Source organism: Octopus bimaculoides, chromosome 19 (assembly GCF_001194135.2).
Source record: "Octopus bimaculoides isolate UCB-OBI-ISO-001 chromosome 19, ASM119413v2, whole genome shotgun sequence".
Classification (NCBI taxonomy): Eukaryota; Metazoa; Mollusca; class Cephalopoda; order Octopoda; family Octopodidae; genus Octopus; species Octopus bimaculoides.
Window position 1 is genome coordinate 28,198,857 of NC_068999.1, and position 19,215 is coordinate 28,218,071.

Genomic DNA, 19,215 nt, shown 5'->3' on the forward strand with positions numbered 1-19,215 from the left:
ATTTATATATAAATAAATATATATATTTATATATAAATAAATATATATATGTATAAATATATATAGGTTGAAAATATGTGGAAAAGATATAGAGTGGAAGAGAAATGCCTTCGTTTCACATAGTTTAATGTATTTTTAGAAAGAAATGTTTTAAAAACATACATATTTTATGGATGTCATGATATCCAACTGGTTTTCACTATTTAGATTAGCTTTTCAGGGGACCTTGTGAATTAATCAATACTTGTGATACAGGGGTCTAGCCATTTTGGAAGCTTGAAAAATAAGAATGAGTCTAGAGAGTGGAGCAAGGGAGGCAACAGTATAATTTTTGAAGTGGTCATGTTTGCATATTAAGGTGTGGTCTGTACTTTTATATGAACAAGTTTTTCTTGTAAGGAGATTGAATCTTTGCATTGGTATAATGGAATGATATAGAAATTCGGCGCTTTATTTCTTGCGCATCTGTCGATATGTTCGCTCAGGGCTATCTGTCTGTATTGAGGAAAATAAATCTGTTCTCTATGCAGCGTGACTCTGCGTTTCAAAGTAAGGCTCGTTTGGCCCACATAATTGTGGCCACAACCTGAGCACGTTTGGACAGAGATAACGTTCTGGGAAGCACATGTGAAGTTGGTTTTTTTAATTGAGAATTTTTCTCCTTGCTGGAACGTGAATTCCAAGCATTCTGTTAGGTATCAGCATGTACCACAATTAGGTTCTCTACATTTTTTAACTATTGGTATCGTATGTATTGAGTATAGTTTTGCATTTGCTTGGAGCCTCTTGAGTGATTTGTGTTGTCTTTTGCATTTGTGGCGTTTATATGTATTTAGGATGTTATTCATTTTCGGGTCTTGAGTGAGCAGAGGGAGATTTTGAATAATTGTGTTGTATGCTTCATTGTTTCTGGGGGTTGTGGGTTGATATGTATGGGAGTGATTTAAAGTGAGGTGTGGTTTTTTGTTTTGTTGTCCTTAGTGCGTTTTTGTTCAACTTGGCACATTTAATTCCTTGATCTATAAGTGCGGATGGGTATTGACGTTCAATGAGTGTTATTTTGAGATCTTGTTGGCGAAGTTGTTGTGTCAGATACAATTACAGATCCGTTTTGCTAGATTGAATGGGATATTTATTTTGGTGTGCTTAGGATGGCATGAACTGAAAAGGATATACTGTTTTGAGTCTGTTGGTTTGTAGTAGATGTCAGTTGCAATTTGGTTGTTAGATTTTTTTATAATCAATATGTCCAGAAATGGGAGCTGTTCCTTTCTATATTACATTGTAAATTGAATATTGGAGTTTATATTGTTCAGTGTGGATTTGAAATCTAGGAGTTTATCATATGTTCCATTCCAGATGATAAAACAATTGTCTAGGTACCTTTTCCAGTTTTCTCTTATAATACTGGTGGAAAAAAGATGAGATGTGCTATTTTGTTTCATGATTATATGTTAACTTTTGGCATAACCGCTAATGAGAATTTCACCTAGCAAATTATTTTATTTGTTAATTAAAGTTTGAAACCAAGATCCAGTGACAAAATATGTAAATGTTTTTATTTTTCATTCCCTTCAAAATTGCTCTTAACTGTGGTTTGGACTTTGACGGTTCCTTCTAGTGTGTAAGGTGTCCTGTTAGGGTCACCTCTTTTGTGTTTAAATGTACGCTAATTTTAAATGAGAAATATATGTATATTCATATACATATCTATATTTTATAGTGTAGTATATTTTATAGTATCCCACATTTCAAAACACTCACAGGCAGACTTTCTTTAAAACTTTCAATTCATGCTTTTGTTTAACCACCTTTTCTTTTGTCGTGTAGTATTCCACATTTTGAAACGCCTACAATCTGTATTTTTTATTGAAAAAACTTTTGGAAAAGCCATCATGCATAAATTGGGATTTCTGTTGGTTTTTGTTTTTTGGTTTTTTTCTTTGAGATTTTTATCATGAAAATTGAAATGAAGAAATGGAAGTATGAATGTTTTCTCTAAAAATGTGTATTACAAATGTTTCAAAATGTGGAATACTACAACATTGAAGTTACATTGTGCTGCATACTTAGAAGATCCAAACTTATCTTACAGTTAGATCAGTCTTCTTTGCCAAGCAATAAAAGTATGTTTTCTTTTCGTTGTGTTTGCTTCATCAGTGATTAACGTTTGGTTAAGAGCTATTATTTGTAATACAACTATAAACGGATACAAACGAGGAGTCAGTATTTTGTGTTTGAGTAATAGATGGGAAACCATTGATGGTAGGTTGTCATTGCAGCTTCATCCATTTATTGAAATAGTTATACTTACCCAGTTTGCAGCGCACTGTATAATCCACAGGCAGCATCTAGTTGCAAATAACCTAAGTGGTAAACTTAACAAGTCATTGAGCACTGTTATTACAGCAGTAAAATCAAGGCACCATACCCACTATTCCCCACTGTTTCTACAGCTCTGTACTGAGAATATAAACACTTATTGTTGTACATAGAAGTTTAATGTCTGTCAAAGGAACTGCGTGAAAGTTGTTTTTTCCTTTTTAAAACAGTTCTTGAATTCTTGCAAGACTCTTATTCTGTTTCTTGTGATGAACCAAGAAATATTGCTTATATGGCAAATATATTCACAAGGTTCAATGAAGTTAGTATGCAACTGCAAGGAACTGAGGTTAAATCTTATTAAAATAAAAGTAGCCTTCTCCATGTTTCTGTTCAAGTTACAGCTATTCAAATATTACATAAGCCGTCATTAGTTCTTCCAGTTTCTGAGCCTCTCTGAACTGGAGAAGGAGAAATGCATACCAGAGGATGACATTCAAGTGTATTATTCACACCTGGATGAGCTGCTCAGGGACATGTCTGATAGATTTCAGATACTTATTTTTGATTAAAATAGCAGTCTGGGGGATTCCTAAATATTAGTTATGAGGAAACAAGAATAGTGGAGGAAGAACTGACTTCACTTTAAAATGACATTGAGTTGAAGCCAAAGTTTTTAAAAAAATCATGTCAAGATTTTTGATTGCAAAAAGGCCTTTCTGACTGCTACCTTGCACTGTGGAATGAAGTCAAGATGTACTTTGTTGCCTTCCCAAGCTTATAGAGTGAGGCTTCAGTGCAGTTGCTAGATTTTTTATAAGCAAAAAAACAGAATGAAAATTATTGTAAATAATTGTGGGAAGCTAAGACTCCACCTTATACCTTTCATCCAGTTGTCGTGAAACTGATATCCCTGCACAATGTACATCCATTGCATTAAAAACAGGAAAACAACATAGTTACAGGTGGGATGTAAATTTAGTCTTTCATATTGTAAAAGCAGCAAAATAATGGGTTAATTAGGTTAAGTTTTAATTGTGAAATACAGTTGTTTTGAATTTGCAGTAGAAACTGATCTATGTTTGTGGTGATGAGAAGGGAGGAGACTAGGAATGTGCCAAGGGGGCAGCAGTTAAAAAAAGGTTGGATTCCATTTCTCTACACATTGAGTGGAAACTGATATATTTATAATGGCATATTTACTCATTTTATTTACTATTAATAAAAATAGGTGTTAAGCCAAAATTATAATTTTACAGCTACATTTTTTGATGCAGAACTGTAGGAATAACAATTTAAAACTGATACAGGAGAAATTTTCATGACTTCTTGTTGCAATATAGGAATCATATTCATTTTCATTTTCATCAACTGATTCTTCATTTAAAACAAGTAATTGGCATTATTTACATTATTTATATTTGACGGATATTTGTCCTCATCTTGTTTGTTGTTAATACGTTTCGGCTGATATACCCTCCAGCCATCGTCAAGTGTCTTGGGGAAATTTCGAAACTGGGTGTCCCCAAGACACCTGACGAAGGCTGGAGGGTATATCAGCCGAAACATTGTGTTAACAACAAACAAGATGAGGACAAATATCTGTCAAATGTAAATAATGTAAATAATTCCTCATCTCTTAAATATAGAACTGAAGTAATCGGCAGTTATCAGAGCAATATATGTAACATCTTTAGGAATTTATTGTGGATTTCTTGCATTCTAGAGTCAGGTTCTGTTGAAGTCCACTTTGCCTTATCCTTCCAAGGTACCAGTCAAGGCAATAGAAAGGAAAAATTTTTACAGCATCACACAGAATGCCTTGTAGTATTTATTCTCACTCTTTATATTTTGAGTTCAAATCCTGTTGTAGCTTCATAGGTGACAGATTGAATAAGTCCCCATTTTTACTTATTTCTCTGTCAAGGGGAATTGTTTCTGACTTATCAATAAAAAATGCAGGCATCCCCTACATTACAGCTACCTCAGGTTATGGGATTGTGTGCTTATGGAAATTGTAAAGTATGACTAATAATTTCAGGATACAGTCTGTAATTTCACTCTTACAGAAACTTGGATTGCATAGTTTTAAATTATTAATTTAGGATTACACTTTCTTCTTAGTTCAATGACCACTTATGTTTTAGTTAAGATCAAAGTATATAGTTAACAATTTGAAAAATTATCATCACATTACATACGTACACACACATGTAACGCACATAATGTGAGTGTGTGTGTGTGTTTCTACCTCCAAAACAACCCACCAACAGTAACAGTAATGTACAGTATGAAGAAGTTAAGTAAATCCATTTCAAATGAAAATAATTTGGTATCCTAATCTATTTTAAAAGTTGAATGGAATGCCTTTGATCTTAGCTTTAAACAGGCACAACAATACATCTAGCAAGAACAATATGACCACCAACACTTGCTCACTGTGACAAACTTCTAAACCTATGCAACCCACGTCATCACCATATTAACCCACCAACTATGGAATCCAACTGGTTTTAACAGCTATCAGCATGTATGCCAATATGTGCATGTGTGTGTATGTGTATGAGTGTGTTTATGTCTTACATCGGAAGTGCAAGTGGTGAATTACCTATAAAATCTGGTGACTCTTCAGCTAACTGTAATTATATAGTACTTTCTCTTCCTCAGTCCATCACTTTTTTCATCTCAATTTCATTATTACATCTATAGGAATAAGACAATTTTCTACTCTCACAACACATCTGTCCTGGGCAGTTTTTTTTACTTCCTATTTGTTGATCATTAATTACCACTGCTGTTGGATTTACCTACAATTTAAGCTCTCTGGAAAGAAGCTATCAAATAGAACTGAAGGCAATAGCATGAAAAGGAACTGTAAAGAGATTACACTGGGTATTAAACTTAATGTTTTAAAAAGACTTAATGCAGGAGATGAACTAAGTTATATTACTGAAGTATTAAATCTTACAATGTTTACAGTTAGAACAATATGTGACATCAAAGAGAAAATTATGTCAAGTGCTCAAGAAGCCACTCTGTTAACTGTCCATAGATCTAATGTAATGCTTAAAATGGAACAACTCTTGAGTATATAGATCAAAGATTAGAAACAGCATAATGTGGCAGGCAGTAAACATGTTGGTAAATTGAAAAAAAGCCAAAAGTTTATATGATGATTTGCAGGAAAAAGGTGAAACTTCTAATGAAAAACCCTTTTTGGCTAGTCAAGACTGATTTGAAGCACATGAATTTGCACAACATAAAAATGGCTGATGAAACTGCAAGCACTGATATAGAGGCTGCTGCTAACTATCTTGCACACATGAAGAAAATGATTGCTAAAAGGGGGCTACACACCAAAGCAAATATGCAACATTAATGAAACTGCACATTTCTGGATGTGCATGCCTGGTAGAACTTTTTATTTCTCAAGAAGAAAATTCAACACCAGGATTTAAAGCTTCCAAATATCATCTGACACTTCTTTTGGGAGGAAATGCTGCTGCTGATATGAAATTAAAGCCCTTACTCATGTATCACTCTGTAAAAACAATGGTTACATGAAATTTAATCTACCTCTGATTTGGCATTCAAATAAGGCATGAATGACTGAGAGCCTTTCCAAAGAGTGGTTTAAAAATGTTTTTTTTTTTGTCATGTAGTAGAAAGGTACAATACCTGACAATATTTCCAGCAAAGTATTGCTTCTTTTAAACAATGCACCAAGTTACCCAGTGAACTTAGATGACCTTTCTGATAATGTGAATGTAGAATATATCCCCAAGAATACTTCTTTGCTCCAGCCAATGGATCAAGGTGTGATAGCTAACTTAGAGGCATATTATATGAGAAGAACTTTCAAATAACTTCTGAAAGCAATTGACAGGGAAAGTAAACCTACAATTAGAGATTTCTGGAAGAAATTCAATGTAATAGATTCTGTGGATAATATAGCTGAGTTATGGGAAGAAGTGGAAAAACATATGGGCAGACTGTGACATAACAAGTGTCAAGCAGAAAGACTACATCAAATTCAGAAAGATATTGTGGCACTTACAAAGGATATAAGATTTGAAGTCATAGAGGATGATGTGATTGAGTGTCCCATCTAATGAGGAGCTGATGCTCTTAGAAAAAGAACAAGCTGAGAATATAGATGAGACAATGGAAGTTCCTCATATACTACTTAAATTGACTATAAAAGTTATTGCTATAGGGTTGGCACTTTTAGAGGAAGGTCTGCAGGTTTTTCTGATAATGATTCTAATTGTGAACATTACATAAAAATTACAAGAGGAATTTACAAGAAACTCAGTTCCTATATTGAGCTGTACAAAGTGATGTTGTATCATAAAAAACAAACAATAAGTTCTTCACCTCTCAAGCCATTGTTCATGATAATGGACTCCGAGATAGTAAATATTGTCCCTCATCCTCTTAGTAACACTCATTCCACCCCCACCCCACCCCTACACACACAATAGTCAACATCTTTTGAGGTAACGTACTCTTACAATATGATTCTTATTAATTTCATAACATAATCCTCTTGAAATGTTTTTGTATTCCTATGTACTGTGTATGTTTAGAAATTGTTGTTTTCATGTATAATGGTGATCAAGTTACTTGTTCTCTGTTGTTGCCTTGTACTTTTTTTCTGCAAAAGCCCATAGGAATACAATCTCACTTAATAACAAGAAAATCAATAGAAAAATTAATTGCACAATATGAGATTTCACATTACAGCTAGATTTTCAGGAACACATTATTTTCATAAGGTGAGGGATTCATTCCTGTATGTATATTTCATCTAATATCTAATGTAATTGAAATTTTTTGAAAATGTGTCACAGATAGGTTTATCAAAACTGAATAACATTCACTGAGAAAATTGATACTGAATGGCACTTTTCAATTCCATCCTTCCTACTATCAAATAAAGACCTCAGAATATTATCTTCCCAAAATAACTGGACCTCAGAATATTATCTTCCCAAAGTAACTGGCAATTTACAAATGGTTCCATTTGTAAATTGCCAGTTACTTTGAGGATATCAATCAGATGTAGATTGAAAACCTAGTTTCAAAATGAAATTTTGTTTCTTTAAATCTAAAACTTTGATTGCATTCTTAAGTTTTGATGCATTATTTTTAATTTATTCTGTTTAGTACATATGATGTTTCAACCATTATGGAGGTTTTAAGCCTTCTCAATGTAGCTGTTATGGCATTGTCTTATTTTTATTCTAATACTAATTTCATAATGCAACCATCTCAATTTGTTTTAAAGAAAAGCACTTTTCTAATTCAGTCCTTCTTGATATTCTGTATAAGCATCCTTCCTGTATCCTACTTTCTTCCATAACAAATCATTATCGTACTATATATTTTAACTAGCCTCTGGTTAATTAAAATATATACTGTATGATCCAATTTTATATTTTATTTTTTTATGAGAACGTTCTTGACTGTAGCAGTGGTGTAGTTGACTACACCTTTGCTATGTTCAAAAGGAAATCAACTCTTGCTATTGAAACTTGGGTGTATAACTCAATTAATTCAACTACTAATTTTGTTCTACTAATCCTTTTCTTAATGTATTTTAGTATTGTTGACTCTCTTGCTTTGTTTTTCTTTTTTATACATTGTGTTTTTTTTTTTTAACAGATTATAAACACTGGTAAGAACAACAACAGTAATAGGTTTCAAATAAAGAAAGGCCATATTACTGAAATGGCAAACAAAATTAAAGATGGGATCCAAATTGGAGCCATGATGTCAAGCAAAAAAAGTAAGACTTTTTGTATCATTGAGTTTTGGAAAGCAGGCTTTTTTTTATTGTTAAATACAAAAATATTCTGTTTCATTGTTGTGGATAAATAATGCAGGTCATTTGATTTCACTTTTCTTTTTAGCTAACTCTTTTCCTGAGAGATATCTTGTCAACCAATTACCTGCTTGAAATAAAATACTTTCTTCAAATTGCATCCTACTATCTTGAGGGCAATTAGTCATAATCATATTTTTGTTTGGTTTTTAAATCTTATTCATCAGTGAATGTAGCAGAGATAACACCTCAGATATGTGAGCAATAGTTCAATGAGGGCTATATTCAGGCTTTGAAGAGGATCAGTATCTGATTAAAGCTGAAGTTTTTTTCTGGTCCTGAAAAGAACACATTGTTTTTGATATCACAACATATTTGTGAGGTTGCCATGAGACATATCAGAATACATGAGGTCTAGCATCTGTCACAAGTTTGAGGACTATCATCATCATCATTTAACATCTGTTTTCTATGCTGGAATGGGTTAGATGGTTTTTAATAAGAGCTGGTAAGCCAGAGGACTGTGCTGAGCTCTACTGTCAGCTTTAACTTTGATGTTGCTGTTAAAATATGAGACAATGAATTTGGTAGATGTTACCTTATGTCTGTTTTTGAACCAGTATTCTTGATTTTTGTAGGGTTGGTGTAGTTGTACAACTGCATCTGATAATAGCAAAAGGATGTATGACTTGAAATTTGGAGAGTGGGTTAGTTATGTCAAAGATTGTGATTTTGCTCAGTTTTCAAATTTTAATGTTAGTACCAACAGTTGTAGATGTTACTTTATGCAATGATTCATTCAGGACTAGATGTATTTGTGATTTTATCTAGCCCTGATGTTTTGGTGTTTTTAGATTTCCCTGTTCCTTTTGGGGTTTCTAGGAAGGAGGTACATATTTCTTGTTTTGTATTTTTGTCTTCTTAGTAGAGCTTTTAGACACTGATTTTTGAGAAATGTTTGTTTGCTTGATGTTACTGTGTATTTAGAGTTACTATTATGTCATGGAGTGCAGTGTGACGTGTTCATTATGCCAATAACTCTATATAGTGTTTTGCAGTTTTTGTAATTCATCTTGGATAGAAGATTTTACCATTTTTATGTTCTGCTGTACTTTTGGGTTTTTTAACTTGTATTAGTTATTTGTTGCTGAGTTTTATCTCTGTTGTATGGTTTTGATATATTGTGTTTGAGGATGGCTATTTCTGATGTGTGATTAGAATTGTATTTGTTATGTTGCCTTGTGGATACTAATTTTTGAAGTGTCTATTTTTACTTTACAGAAGAGTCAATGTTGATGAAGTGTAGTGTTGTTGAATTTTCAAGCTTTGATTTTGTTTCTTGATGGAACCCATTCCACTGGGCTTTTATGGAGTTTGTGTAAGTGCTGTTGTTTTGTTGTATTGTGGAAGTGTGTTATGATGCTAATTAGTAAGTGGTTTGAAGAGAGATGGAGAATTGTTAGCCACGTGGTTGTAGTAGATATGTGAAACAGAAAGTGATATCTGGAGAAGAATTGTTAAAAGTTAGGTTGGTGAGGTGCCTGTTGGTGTGAGCTGTTTATGATGTTATATGTATTAAAGTCTCCCTCTCCCAATTATGCCATTTAGGAAAGTGTTAAGATGTTGAACCTGATGGAATATTTAGGGAGTTTTGTGTTTGTGTTTTAATGTAATTTGTGTTGTTGGCTTCCATATTGAAATTTGTTTTTAACTTTCAGCTAGGAGGGATGGTTATGCTCATGATCTTTTACAGGGCTTCCAAGATTGGTAAGAGGGACAGAAGAAGGAAACCTGAGACCTGGTCCATGTACTTGCAGACACCCAAATATCCAAGTTGGTAGTGTTTAACTGAGCAATAGATGACGTGTACCAACTAGGTAGGCCATGACAGTATTTGAACTCAGAATCACTATTGTTATCTGGTCCAGCTTGCTCAAACATGTTTAACCCAAACAGGCCATCCATCTCAGTCCAACATTAGTTGAAGGAGACCTTCAGGAAAGCATCCAGTGTCTATGCTGTGTTGATCTACATATGTTATGTTTGGATGACCTATTCGAGTAAGGCTATGCTTTGGCATCCACATCACTAGGTCACATGCATGCACTTGTTCAGCTCGCTAGCAAAGCACTGGCATCTTCCCCTTATTTTGGTGGAAACAGGCAGATCTTCATACAGCTCTTTCTTAGTGAGATGAGTTCTCCAAGATATGTTTAAGATTGCTCTTAACATTCAGGTAAGTTCTATCTAACCTGAATTCCAGTTTTGTTGTAAACATCCAGGCTGTTGCTCCTTATAAGACTGGCTACTGTTGCATGGAAAAAATTCCTTTTAAAGGGTGTCTGACAAAGTTGATTTCCAGACAACATCCAGTTTGTTTAGTGCCAACCATGCTTTGGCTGTCTGAGTTTTTTTTTATATCCTTTTGGACATCTAGCTCAATAAATAATTAATGTAGACTATGCTAATTGTTTAGTCTTGCTCTCTGACACAATATCAAACTCCACCTAATTACTTTATAGTCTAGAATTAGCTGCACATGATGTTGGATTATTTAATCTTAGTAAAACCAAATTCATTGCTCACAATCAACAAGGATCCATCACCAACATCAGCGGAGATCCTATCAATCATGTTGATGATTTCACATACCTCGGTTCTAAGATAGCCTCAACTGAACTCAGAATGCAGGAAAGAAATGGAACAGAAACTGCAAGTCATTTGGTATTCTTTTACATGTTTCAGTCATTTGACTGTGGCCATGCTGGAGCACCACCTTAGTCAAAGAAATCGACCCCAGGACTTATTCTTTGTAAGCCTAGCACTTATTCTAATGGTATCTTTTGCTGAACCGCTAAGATATGGGGACATAAACATACCAACATCGGTTGTCAAGCAGTGGTGGTGGGGACAAACATAGACACAAAGACATGCACACCATTGGCATAGCTAGGGTATGGCAGGCAGAGCACTTGCCATGGGCGCAGTTCTGAGGGGGGCACAATTTTGAGTTGTGAATGAGTAAAGTAATTTAATTTTGGCAAATATTTCAGTCCATTCATGCACATACATGTATGCTGCGGCAAATTTTGTTGATGTGTGGGTGGTCTCAAGGATGTGGGCCAATGCATTGCTAGTCGCATTTTGCGCCCGCACCAAGAAAACCACCCCACCACGATATTTGTTGTTTTGAATCAAGAAGAATGCTGGTAGACCATAGTGCCCCCCGCAAGTTAATATCCTTCTGCCTTCAGACCATCATCGGTGCACTTCCCCCTCTACCCTCGCTTGTCAAAGTATGCATTTGCTAGTTTTTTAATTGGTTACCAGCCAAGTAAGCCATTTGAGCTGTACACTCCCTTGCAAATTCGCCCGCAGCTTAGTCAGAGGTAGCTACTTCCCTTAACATTTAAAGCTCTATATGTATAGCTATTTGGCTGATAATTGTCAACATTCTCTGCAAACAATTGGTTGTTTCGGCAATTTCAGATCATTAATCTTTACACTGACGATCTTCTTGGGAATTAATCGTTATGTTTCTTGCTTGCTCAATGTTGATCATACTTGCGTGAGTAAATATTTCCTATGTTCTTATGCCTATGCACAGTGGTAGATTTAGTTTCAAAAAGGGTCTGAAAGATTATTTCTGATATGATTTTTTTCACTTGTATATGCAAGCAGAGTAAGTTTTCAATGCTAAAACATAAACATGAGCCAAATTTGTATACATGTTTTCTAACCAGACCCACTCAAAACGATCCAATCAAAAATCTTTAATGTTGATGCATATTATTTTTCAAATACTGCAATGGTACAGGCTCAAAATAATTGGCTTTTTACTGAAAATATTGGGAAACTGTCAAAATTGTATCGCATACAGAAAAAATTGTCAATCTTTACCTCATGTGTGACTGAATATTGAAAAAAGTAAATAAGTAGTATACTCAATATTGTAAAACTCAGTATTTACTCCCCGGGATGAATTGGGATTTTTATTTTACCACAGTGGTATGCAGCGTTTCTTGCTCTATATGATGTAAAAGAATTGAAGTGCATAGATCTGCGTAGAGCGAGGTTATCCGGGATAATATTCTTTAATCTTCATAGCTATACTGACTTTGATGAAGGTCGCTCATACATTATGCTCACCCAGTTGCTGTAATAAGTAAGAATAGTGCCTTCAAAGTTTTTCAGTCATTTTAGCATATTACCTCAATGATATGGCTAAAAATAGATAATTTCTCAAGAATGAGTTTGTTTTCACATCATTTAACGATATTTTATAGAGAAATAAGTAGTATATTCCAAGAAATAAAAGTCCATATTATTTTCCCGCAGTGACTTGGGATGTTTATTTTTCCACCATTGTGTGGAGTGTTACTTAATCTATCTAATACAAAATGATTGAAGTGGGTAGATCTGCATAGAGAAAAGTTATTGTACATAACATGCTTTAATAGAGCTATATTGCTTGCAATGAATAATGCTTATATGCTCGCCTAGAACATATTTAAAATAAAAAATGGTCTATGCAAAGGTGTTTTCATAGTCACTTAGTCATTTTTCATAAGTATGACATTAAAAAATAGAAAAGATCTTAAGAATGTGCATTCAATCGAATGTATGTGATTAATGGCTCAGTCATATTACTGGCACTTGTGCTGTGCTGTAACGCATTGAGCCAACGCGTTGGAAGCTTCATATGACTCCACCTATGAGTCATACCCTGCCGTACATCGATCATTATAATCATTGACATACATTGCTGCCATATCCGCCAAAAAATTCAAGACTTTTTAAAAATTAACTTGATAAATAATTCTGGCGGGTTTAACGGGCAAATCTACCACTGTGCTATGTTTGAATTTTTTGTGATTTTTCAAGCAATGGTTTCTTGCTTTTAGAAAATTGTTATAAAAAGATGAAAAGATCATTAACTAAGGAAAAAAATGGAGCAGAAGGGCGAAAAAAACGCAAGTTGGAGGCAGAAGAATCTAAGAAGTTGAACAAAGTCTTCATGTCCCTCTTTGTAAAACATGCCGATAGTTCTTCATCACCTACCAAGAGGTCGCCTGGAGTTCAACCGTGCATTTTATTGTCCAATTCTGCTTCGTGCAACAATCCCCCTCAAACTGATGCAGAAGACAATTGTCTTAAGTCTGACAACAGTGAAAACAAACTTGAAATCAATATGATCGGAAACACTAACACTGCACTTGAAGAAGTGATCTAACAGCATGACATTGGACTCCTTAATTTTGACATGAATATTGAGAAGGCAATAGTTCCTAGATATTGGAGGATAGAAATAGTTAAGCTAGGCTGGAAGGACTGTGAAGGACCTTTCTTGCCAACAAATAACCACTCAATGAATAAAAACTGGTTCAAAAGGAAATTGGGAAATGGTCGAGGTGAGGAGCAGGTTCGCACATGGCTATTCTATTCCCCTCATAAGAAGTCTGCATTCTGTTTGTGTTGTCTACTTTTTTCCCCGATCAGATTATCAATCGTCATTAGAGCAGGAAAGTAGATTTTACCAGTGGAAAGTGCCTGAACAAATGTTGGTTCATAAAAATACTAAGAATCATCGAGATAGCTTCACACAGTGGAAAGAAATGGAAAGAAATCTAACCAATAACAAGTGTTTCATAGACGCTGCTCTCAAGTCACAAACCGACCATGATAAGCAAAGATGGTGTGATGTTTTGACGAGAATTCTACATTGCATTAAGTTTCCTGCTACTCAGAATTTGGCTTTGCGAAGTCATAGGGAGTCACTTCAGTTGACTGAAGACTCAAATGTTGTTAAATTTCTTGGTTTGCTCAATACTTTTGGCCACCTTTGATCCCATCATAAAAGAACACCTTTGCTATGTAGAGAGTCACCTTGGATTGACATCTTACTTTTCACCTGATGTTCAGAATGAATTTATTTACCTCATGGCATCAGCTGTTTGTCAGAATCTGCTAAAGGACATTTGCAGGGCCAAGTGTTATGGTCTCATGTTCAACACAACCTCTGATAGAGCACATCGTGTGTAGATTTCGCAGGTAGTATAGTATGTTGAAGTTGACTTTGAAAGAAAGCGCGTTCAGGTGAGAGAAACCTTCCTTGGGTTCATTCAGGCAGGCGAAAAGGATGCAGAGAGTTTAGTTGATGTAATTTTGAAGCAGTTGGCCAATGATGAAATGGTGTTGGAAGATTGTAGGTCCCAGTGCCATGATAATGCAGCTGTGGTGGCTGGGCACAGAAGCAGGGTCCAGCAGAGAATCAGTGAAAAGAACAAATTGGCCCTATACGTAAATTTTGATAACCATTCGTTAAACTTAGTTGGCCTACACGCAGCTAAACACGAGTTGGTGATGTCTGCATTTTTTGGCACAATCAAAACACTCTACATATTCTTTTCTTGTTCGACACACCACTGGAAAAACTGAAGGCCATAATGCTAATGGTTCTTAAGTTGCAATCTGAAACGAAATGGAGTGCTTGGATGGATGCAGTTAAAAATGTAAGAAACTACCTCAATGAAATTCTACAAGTTCTTCAAGACATCGTCGACAATGAAAACGTGGCAACTGAGACACCGAATGACGCAAAGTTGCTGTTTAACCATTACATGGCTTGGTTTCTGGAATAGCGTCCTCACACAGATTGATCATGTTCAAAAGAGGATTCAGGATCCGACAAATTTCCATGATGCATCTCTCGACTTGAAAGGTCTCTGCGACTACTTTATCACTTCCAGAGAAGTTTTAGTGGCTGGTTCAGTCGAAGAAGGACTGAGCATTTGCAGAAGGTGACAAGTTGATGTCAAACCATGTTGAAGATCTCAATGTGTCATTCACAATGTTTCCATCAACGCTGAGCTGTCAGCAAAAAATAACATGCGAAAAACAATGAATGGGACTATCAACCATCTTCTTAAAGAAATGAATGTGAGGTTTTCCCGGCTGCATGATCTTGACACCAAATTTGGCTTCCTTATTGATGTCCAGTTTTTGTGTAATGGCAGTTTTGCAGATCTCCGAACATGTTGCAATACCTTTAGAAATGTCTACAGCAACGATATTGATGCAACTGAACTTTTCGAAGAAATCCTTGATTCCAGAATGCTACTTGAAGGTTACAAACACCTCCAAATATCAAATCTGGAGGAGCTTCTCCAATTTATCATCCAATATGGAGACGAAAGTGCTTTCCCTAACCTTCGCGTCGCGATACAAATTCTGCTGACAGTAGCTGTTTCCATTGCTGGTTGCAAGAGATCCTTCAGCAAGCTGAACTTGATCATGTCCTTCCTGTGAACTTCTATGACACAAGGAAGATTTCGTGACCTCGCGTTGCTGAGCATCAACCAAGAAGAAGTGGAGAACACCAATTTCAATTGTATCCTTAATAACTTGGCGTTGAAGAAAGCTTGAAGGGCACTTCTTTAAAAAAGTCAATGTCTACTTTTTGAATAGATAAATTTTATGAATATTTTCTGACTAAATAACTGTTTCGTTTTCTCTTAAAAATGGGTCGGATGGGTTAGGTTTGGAAATAGGGGGGGGGGAAGATTTTGGCTTTGCCCTGGACACCATTTACCCTAGCTACGCCACTGACACATACACAAATATATATACATATATATTCATTTCATTCGTTTTGACTGCAGCCATGCTGGAGCACTGCCTTTAGTCGAGCAAATTGACCCCAGGACTTATTCTTTGTAAGCCTAGTACTTATTCTATCAGTCACTTATGCCAAACCGCTAAGTTACAGAGATGTAAACACACCAGCATCGATGTCAAGCGATGTTGGAGAGGGACACACAGACATATACATACACATATATATACATATATACGATGGGCTTCTTTCAGTTTCCGTCTACCAAATCCACACACAACGGGCTTCTTTCAGTTTCCATTTACCAAATCCACTCACAAGGCTTTGGTTGGGCTGAGGCCATAGTAGAAGACACTTGCCCAAGGTGCCACACAGTGGGACTGAATCCGGAACCATGTGGTTGGGAAGCAAGCATCTTACCACACAGCCATGCCTGCACCTATGACATTTTTACAGTTCCACCAATTGACTGCCTTGGATTGGTATTTTCTTTTTTATATATAACTCAATAGATGAAAGGCAGAGTTGAATTAAGTAGGATTCAAATGCAGAAAATTGAAACAGATACCACAAAGTATTTTGTCCAGTGTTTGGATGACTTTGTCAGTACCTGTACTTTTACATTTTGTCATTATAGCACTAGCTTCCAAGTGTTATTTGTAGTATTTATGTACTGGCTGCATGATTTTATGTGTGCTATTAAGATCTTCTCCATGATAACACTGCCCAGCTTTATTGGAAAGTAATATAAAATATGGAGTCATCATCATCAACACCATTGTTTTAAATGTCCACTTTTTCATGCTTGCATGGGTCAGACAAAGCTTATTGAAGCTGATTTTTCTATGATCAAATGCCCATCTTGTTACCAACCCTCACCTGTTTCCTAATATTGACCCTTGGCTCAGCTTGTCTTTTACAGAAAATTGGAAATGAATACTCCTTGTTTGACAGTGACACTTATTTACAATTATCACTTGGTAACAAGAAGACATACTCTCATATATACACACACACACACACACACATGATGGCTATCCACTTATGGCTAACGAAAACCATCACTGACCATTAAGAACACTGTGCACTCAGACAAATTTATATTTTACTCTTGTGGCTTTGCTGGTGTCTGATGAGTCTAGTGCTTGATAAGCATAAACATCTGCAGATACTGCAAACCAAGTATTCTACTTGAAAAATGTGTCTTTTTTTTTCTTTGAAGATATTCACTCCTTTGTTTCTTCCATTGGTTGTGATGACAAGCATTGCTTTCCTACATGACAACCCATTTTTCACATGCCTTGAAGATTTTACAGAATCCTTAAATTGGAGTCTTATTTCCACAGGGGACACTTTCCACAAACAAGTTTGCTGTATCTGCTTAGGGGTCCTTTGATCATTCATCCAAACAAGATATCTTGTTCAATGTAATTGGTGCTTGTGCAGTATTACCTCAATACTCAGGATGTTGACTCTCCTCAAGACTTCGGTGTCTGGAATTTGCAAGGATTAACCAACATGCCGAATATGTCTCAGACGTCTCTGATGGAAACATTCAAGGAACATTACATGATGCCTGTAGAGAGTCCATGTCTCACATGAGTGAAGGATTGATGTCAGCACACATGCATGGTACAGAGCAGCTTTCATTTGCTTTGTGATGCCATGTTGGTATCAGACACAAGACCCAAGAGCCCTTCTGAAGCCTTAAAAATATTTTATCATCCAAGGTGCAAGAGTAGTTGAGTGTGCAAATTTGTCTACCACTTTCAGTACTGTTCTTTTAACTAAGATAGATGGTTTCACATATGGGTTTCATGGCACAGGCAGAAACATTACAACAGTCTTGTCCTGGTTAATGCTGAGTCCAAATGTCTTGCATGATGCAGAAATATGATCCATGAGAATTGGCATAGCTTCAGCTGTATGAGTAACCGAGTCACAATCATCCGCATAAAGGTGGTCATGAATAAGAGCCTGAAACATTTTAAAATTGGCAACAATTTGAAGAGACAACCAGACGGTACTTTACCTGTATTTCAGAAGAGCAATCTGCAGGAAAAGCATGTGTGAGAGTAACACAAAATGGAAATCGATTGACACTATTCTCTACAGGAATGTGTCTGACCTTGCTACTATCAGCATTGACCCATGACGGCATCTCATCATGAAACAATTTAATTATTGATACAAAGTGACCTGGACAACTAAGTTTGCTGAGTATTTTCCACAAGGAGGCCCTATTCACAGTATCAAAGGCTTTGATTAAATGAATGAAAATCTGGACAAGATCCATATTCTACTCATAGCACTTCTGCATATGTCTTGCTGTGAAAATCAGATCAACTGTCCCTCTACCAGAATGGAAATCACATTAAGATTCAGATAGGATGTCATTTACAAAGTATTATTCAGGTATACAAGAGGGATACTTGCCAGAACCTTGCCAGCAATATTTTTATGGTTGCCACCCTTTATTTTGACTCACTTTCCTTTATGAGAAAAAGGATAATTGCATCCTTCTAGTTCTTAGAAACAGCACTACTCTCCAGACTACACTAATAAGCTTGTAACATTTCTGTGTGATATCTCAGCACAAATCCCATCTTTACCAGGTACTTTATCAAAATTCAACTTATTTATTACTGTTACTACTACTATTGAAGGTGCAAAATCCAAGAAGCCTGTAACAGGTCTTTGTTGAATAGTATCAATTACAGCGTTCAGAAAGATATTCAATCCAGTGACCTGTAATTTCTCTTGATTTAGTAAGTAGAATAGAGCCCTCCTTAGATAGGCTCATATATTTACTTCATAAGATAGTAGAGCTTTTTGCTGTCATTTGCATCAGTGGCAGCTTGAATATAAGATCTTCACACCAAATGTTCTGCATCTTCCTGAGTTATCGCTGCAGTAGGAATTTTGTATTCTTATAATGGGATTCTTCCGCCCATCTTAGAACCCTCTGTGCAATACTACATTTGTGAACATTGAGAAACTGCCACAGAAACAGTGATACTGAAATACTCTGACTAAGAAGTAGAGTCTTAAGATCAGTGGAGACAGCCTTTGAATGTCATATAGTCTCAGGCAGGACTTGCTAAACAGCAGCAGTAAAAGTACATACATAGTAATTTAATGCTAAAAAGCAAATAAAACAACCATATTGGAAGTGTATGTCCTCACATACACCCACAAAACAACTGATCTAACATACTCCAAAGAGTAAAATATCTACTAAACAAAAGAGACAGTGAAGCCCTTGGAACCCCAATATGTAACCGAAAATGTAAATTATGTCACATTTCTGTGAAAGACATTACATTTGTGATTAGCAGCTGCCCAGAAATGTCATGAATGTACTATGTTCCTATGTGACATGACATTGTCACTAAAACAATATACAATGCCATCCTGACAAAAGACTGTCTTGTATTAAATTGAATACATA

General features: G+C 35.7%; 1 protein-coding gene across 2 annotated transcripts in view; it reads left to right on the top strand.

Annotated features, from left to right (window-relative positions):
• Positions 1-3,960: 3,960 nt before the first annotated feature.
• Positions 3,961-19,215, top strand: part of LOC106872965 (CD2-associated protein) — a 163,180-nt gene continuing 147,925 nt past the window's right edge. Inside the window, exons 1-2 of one of the 2 annotated variants that reach the window (XM_052974639.1) lie at positions 3,961-6,821; positions 7,990-8,113. In XM_052974639.1, the coding sequence (XP_052830599.1) occupies positions 8,056-8,113 (58 nt within the window). In that variant the 5' untranslated portion in view covers positions 3,961-6,821; positions 7,990-8,055. Of the gene's footprint in view, positions 6,822-6,981; positions 7,101-7,989; positions 8,114-19,215 lie in introns of those variants that run through there. The other variant, XM_052974638.1, reaches the window with a different exon arrangement.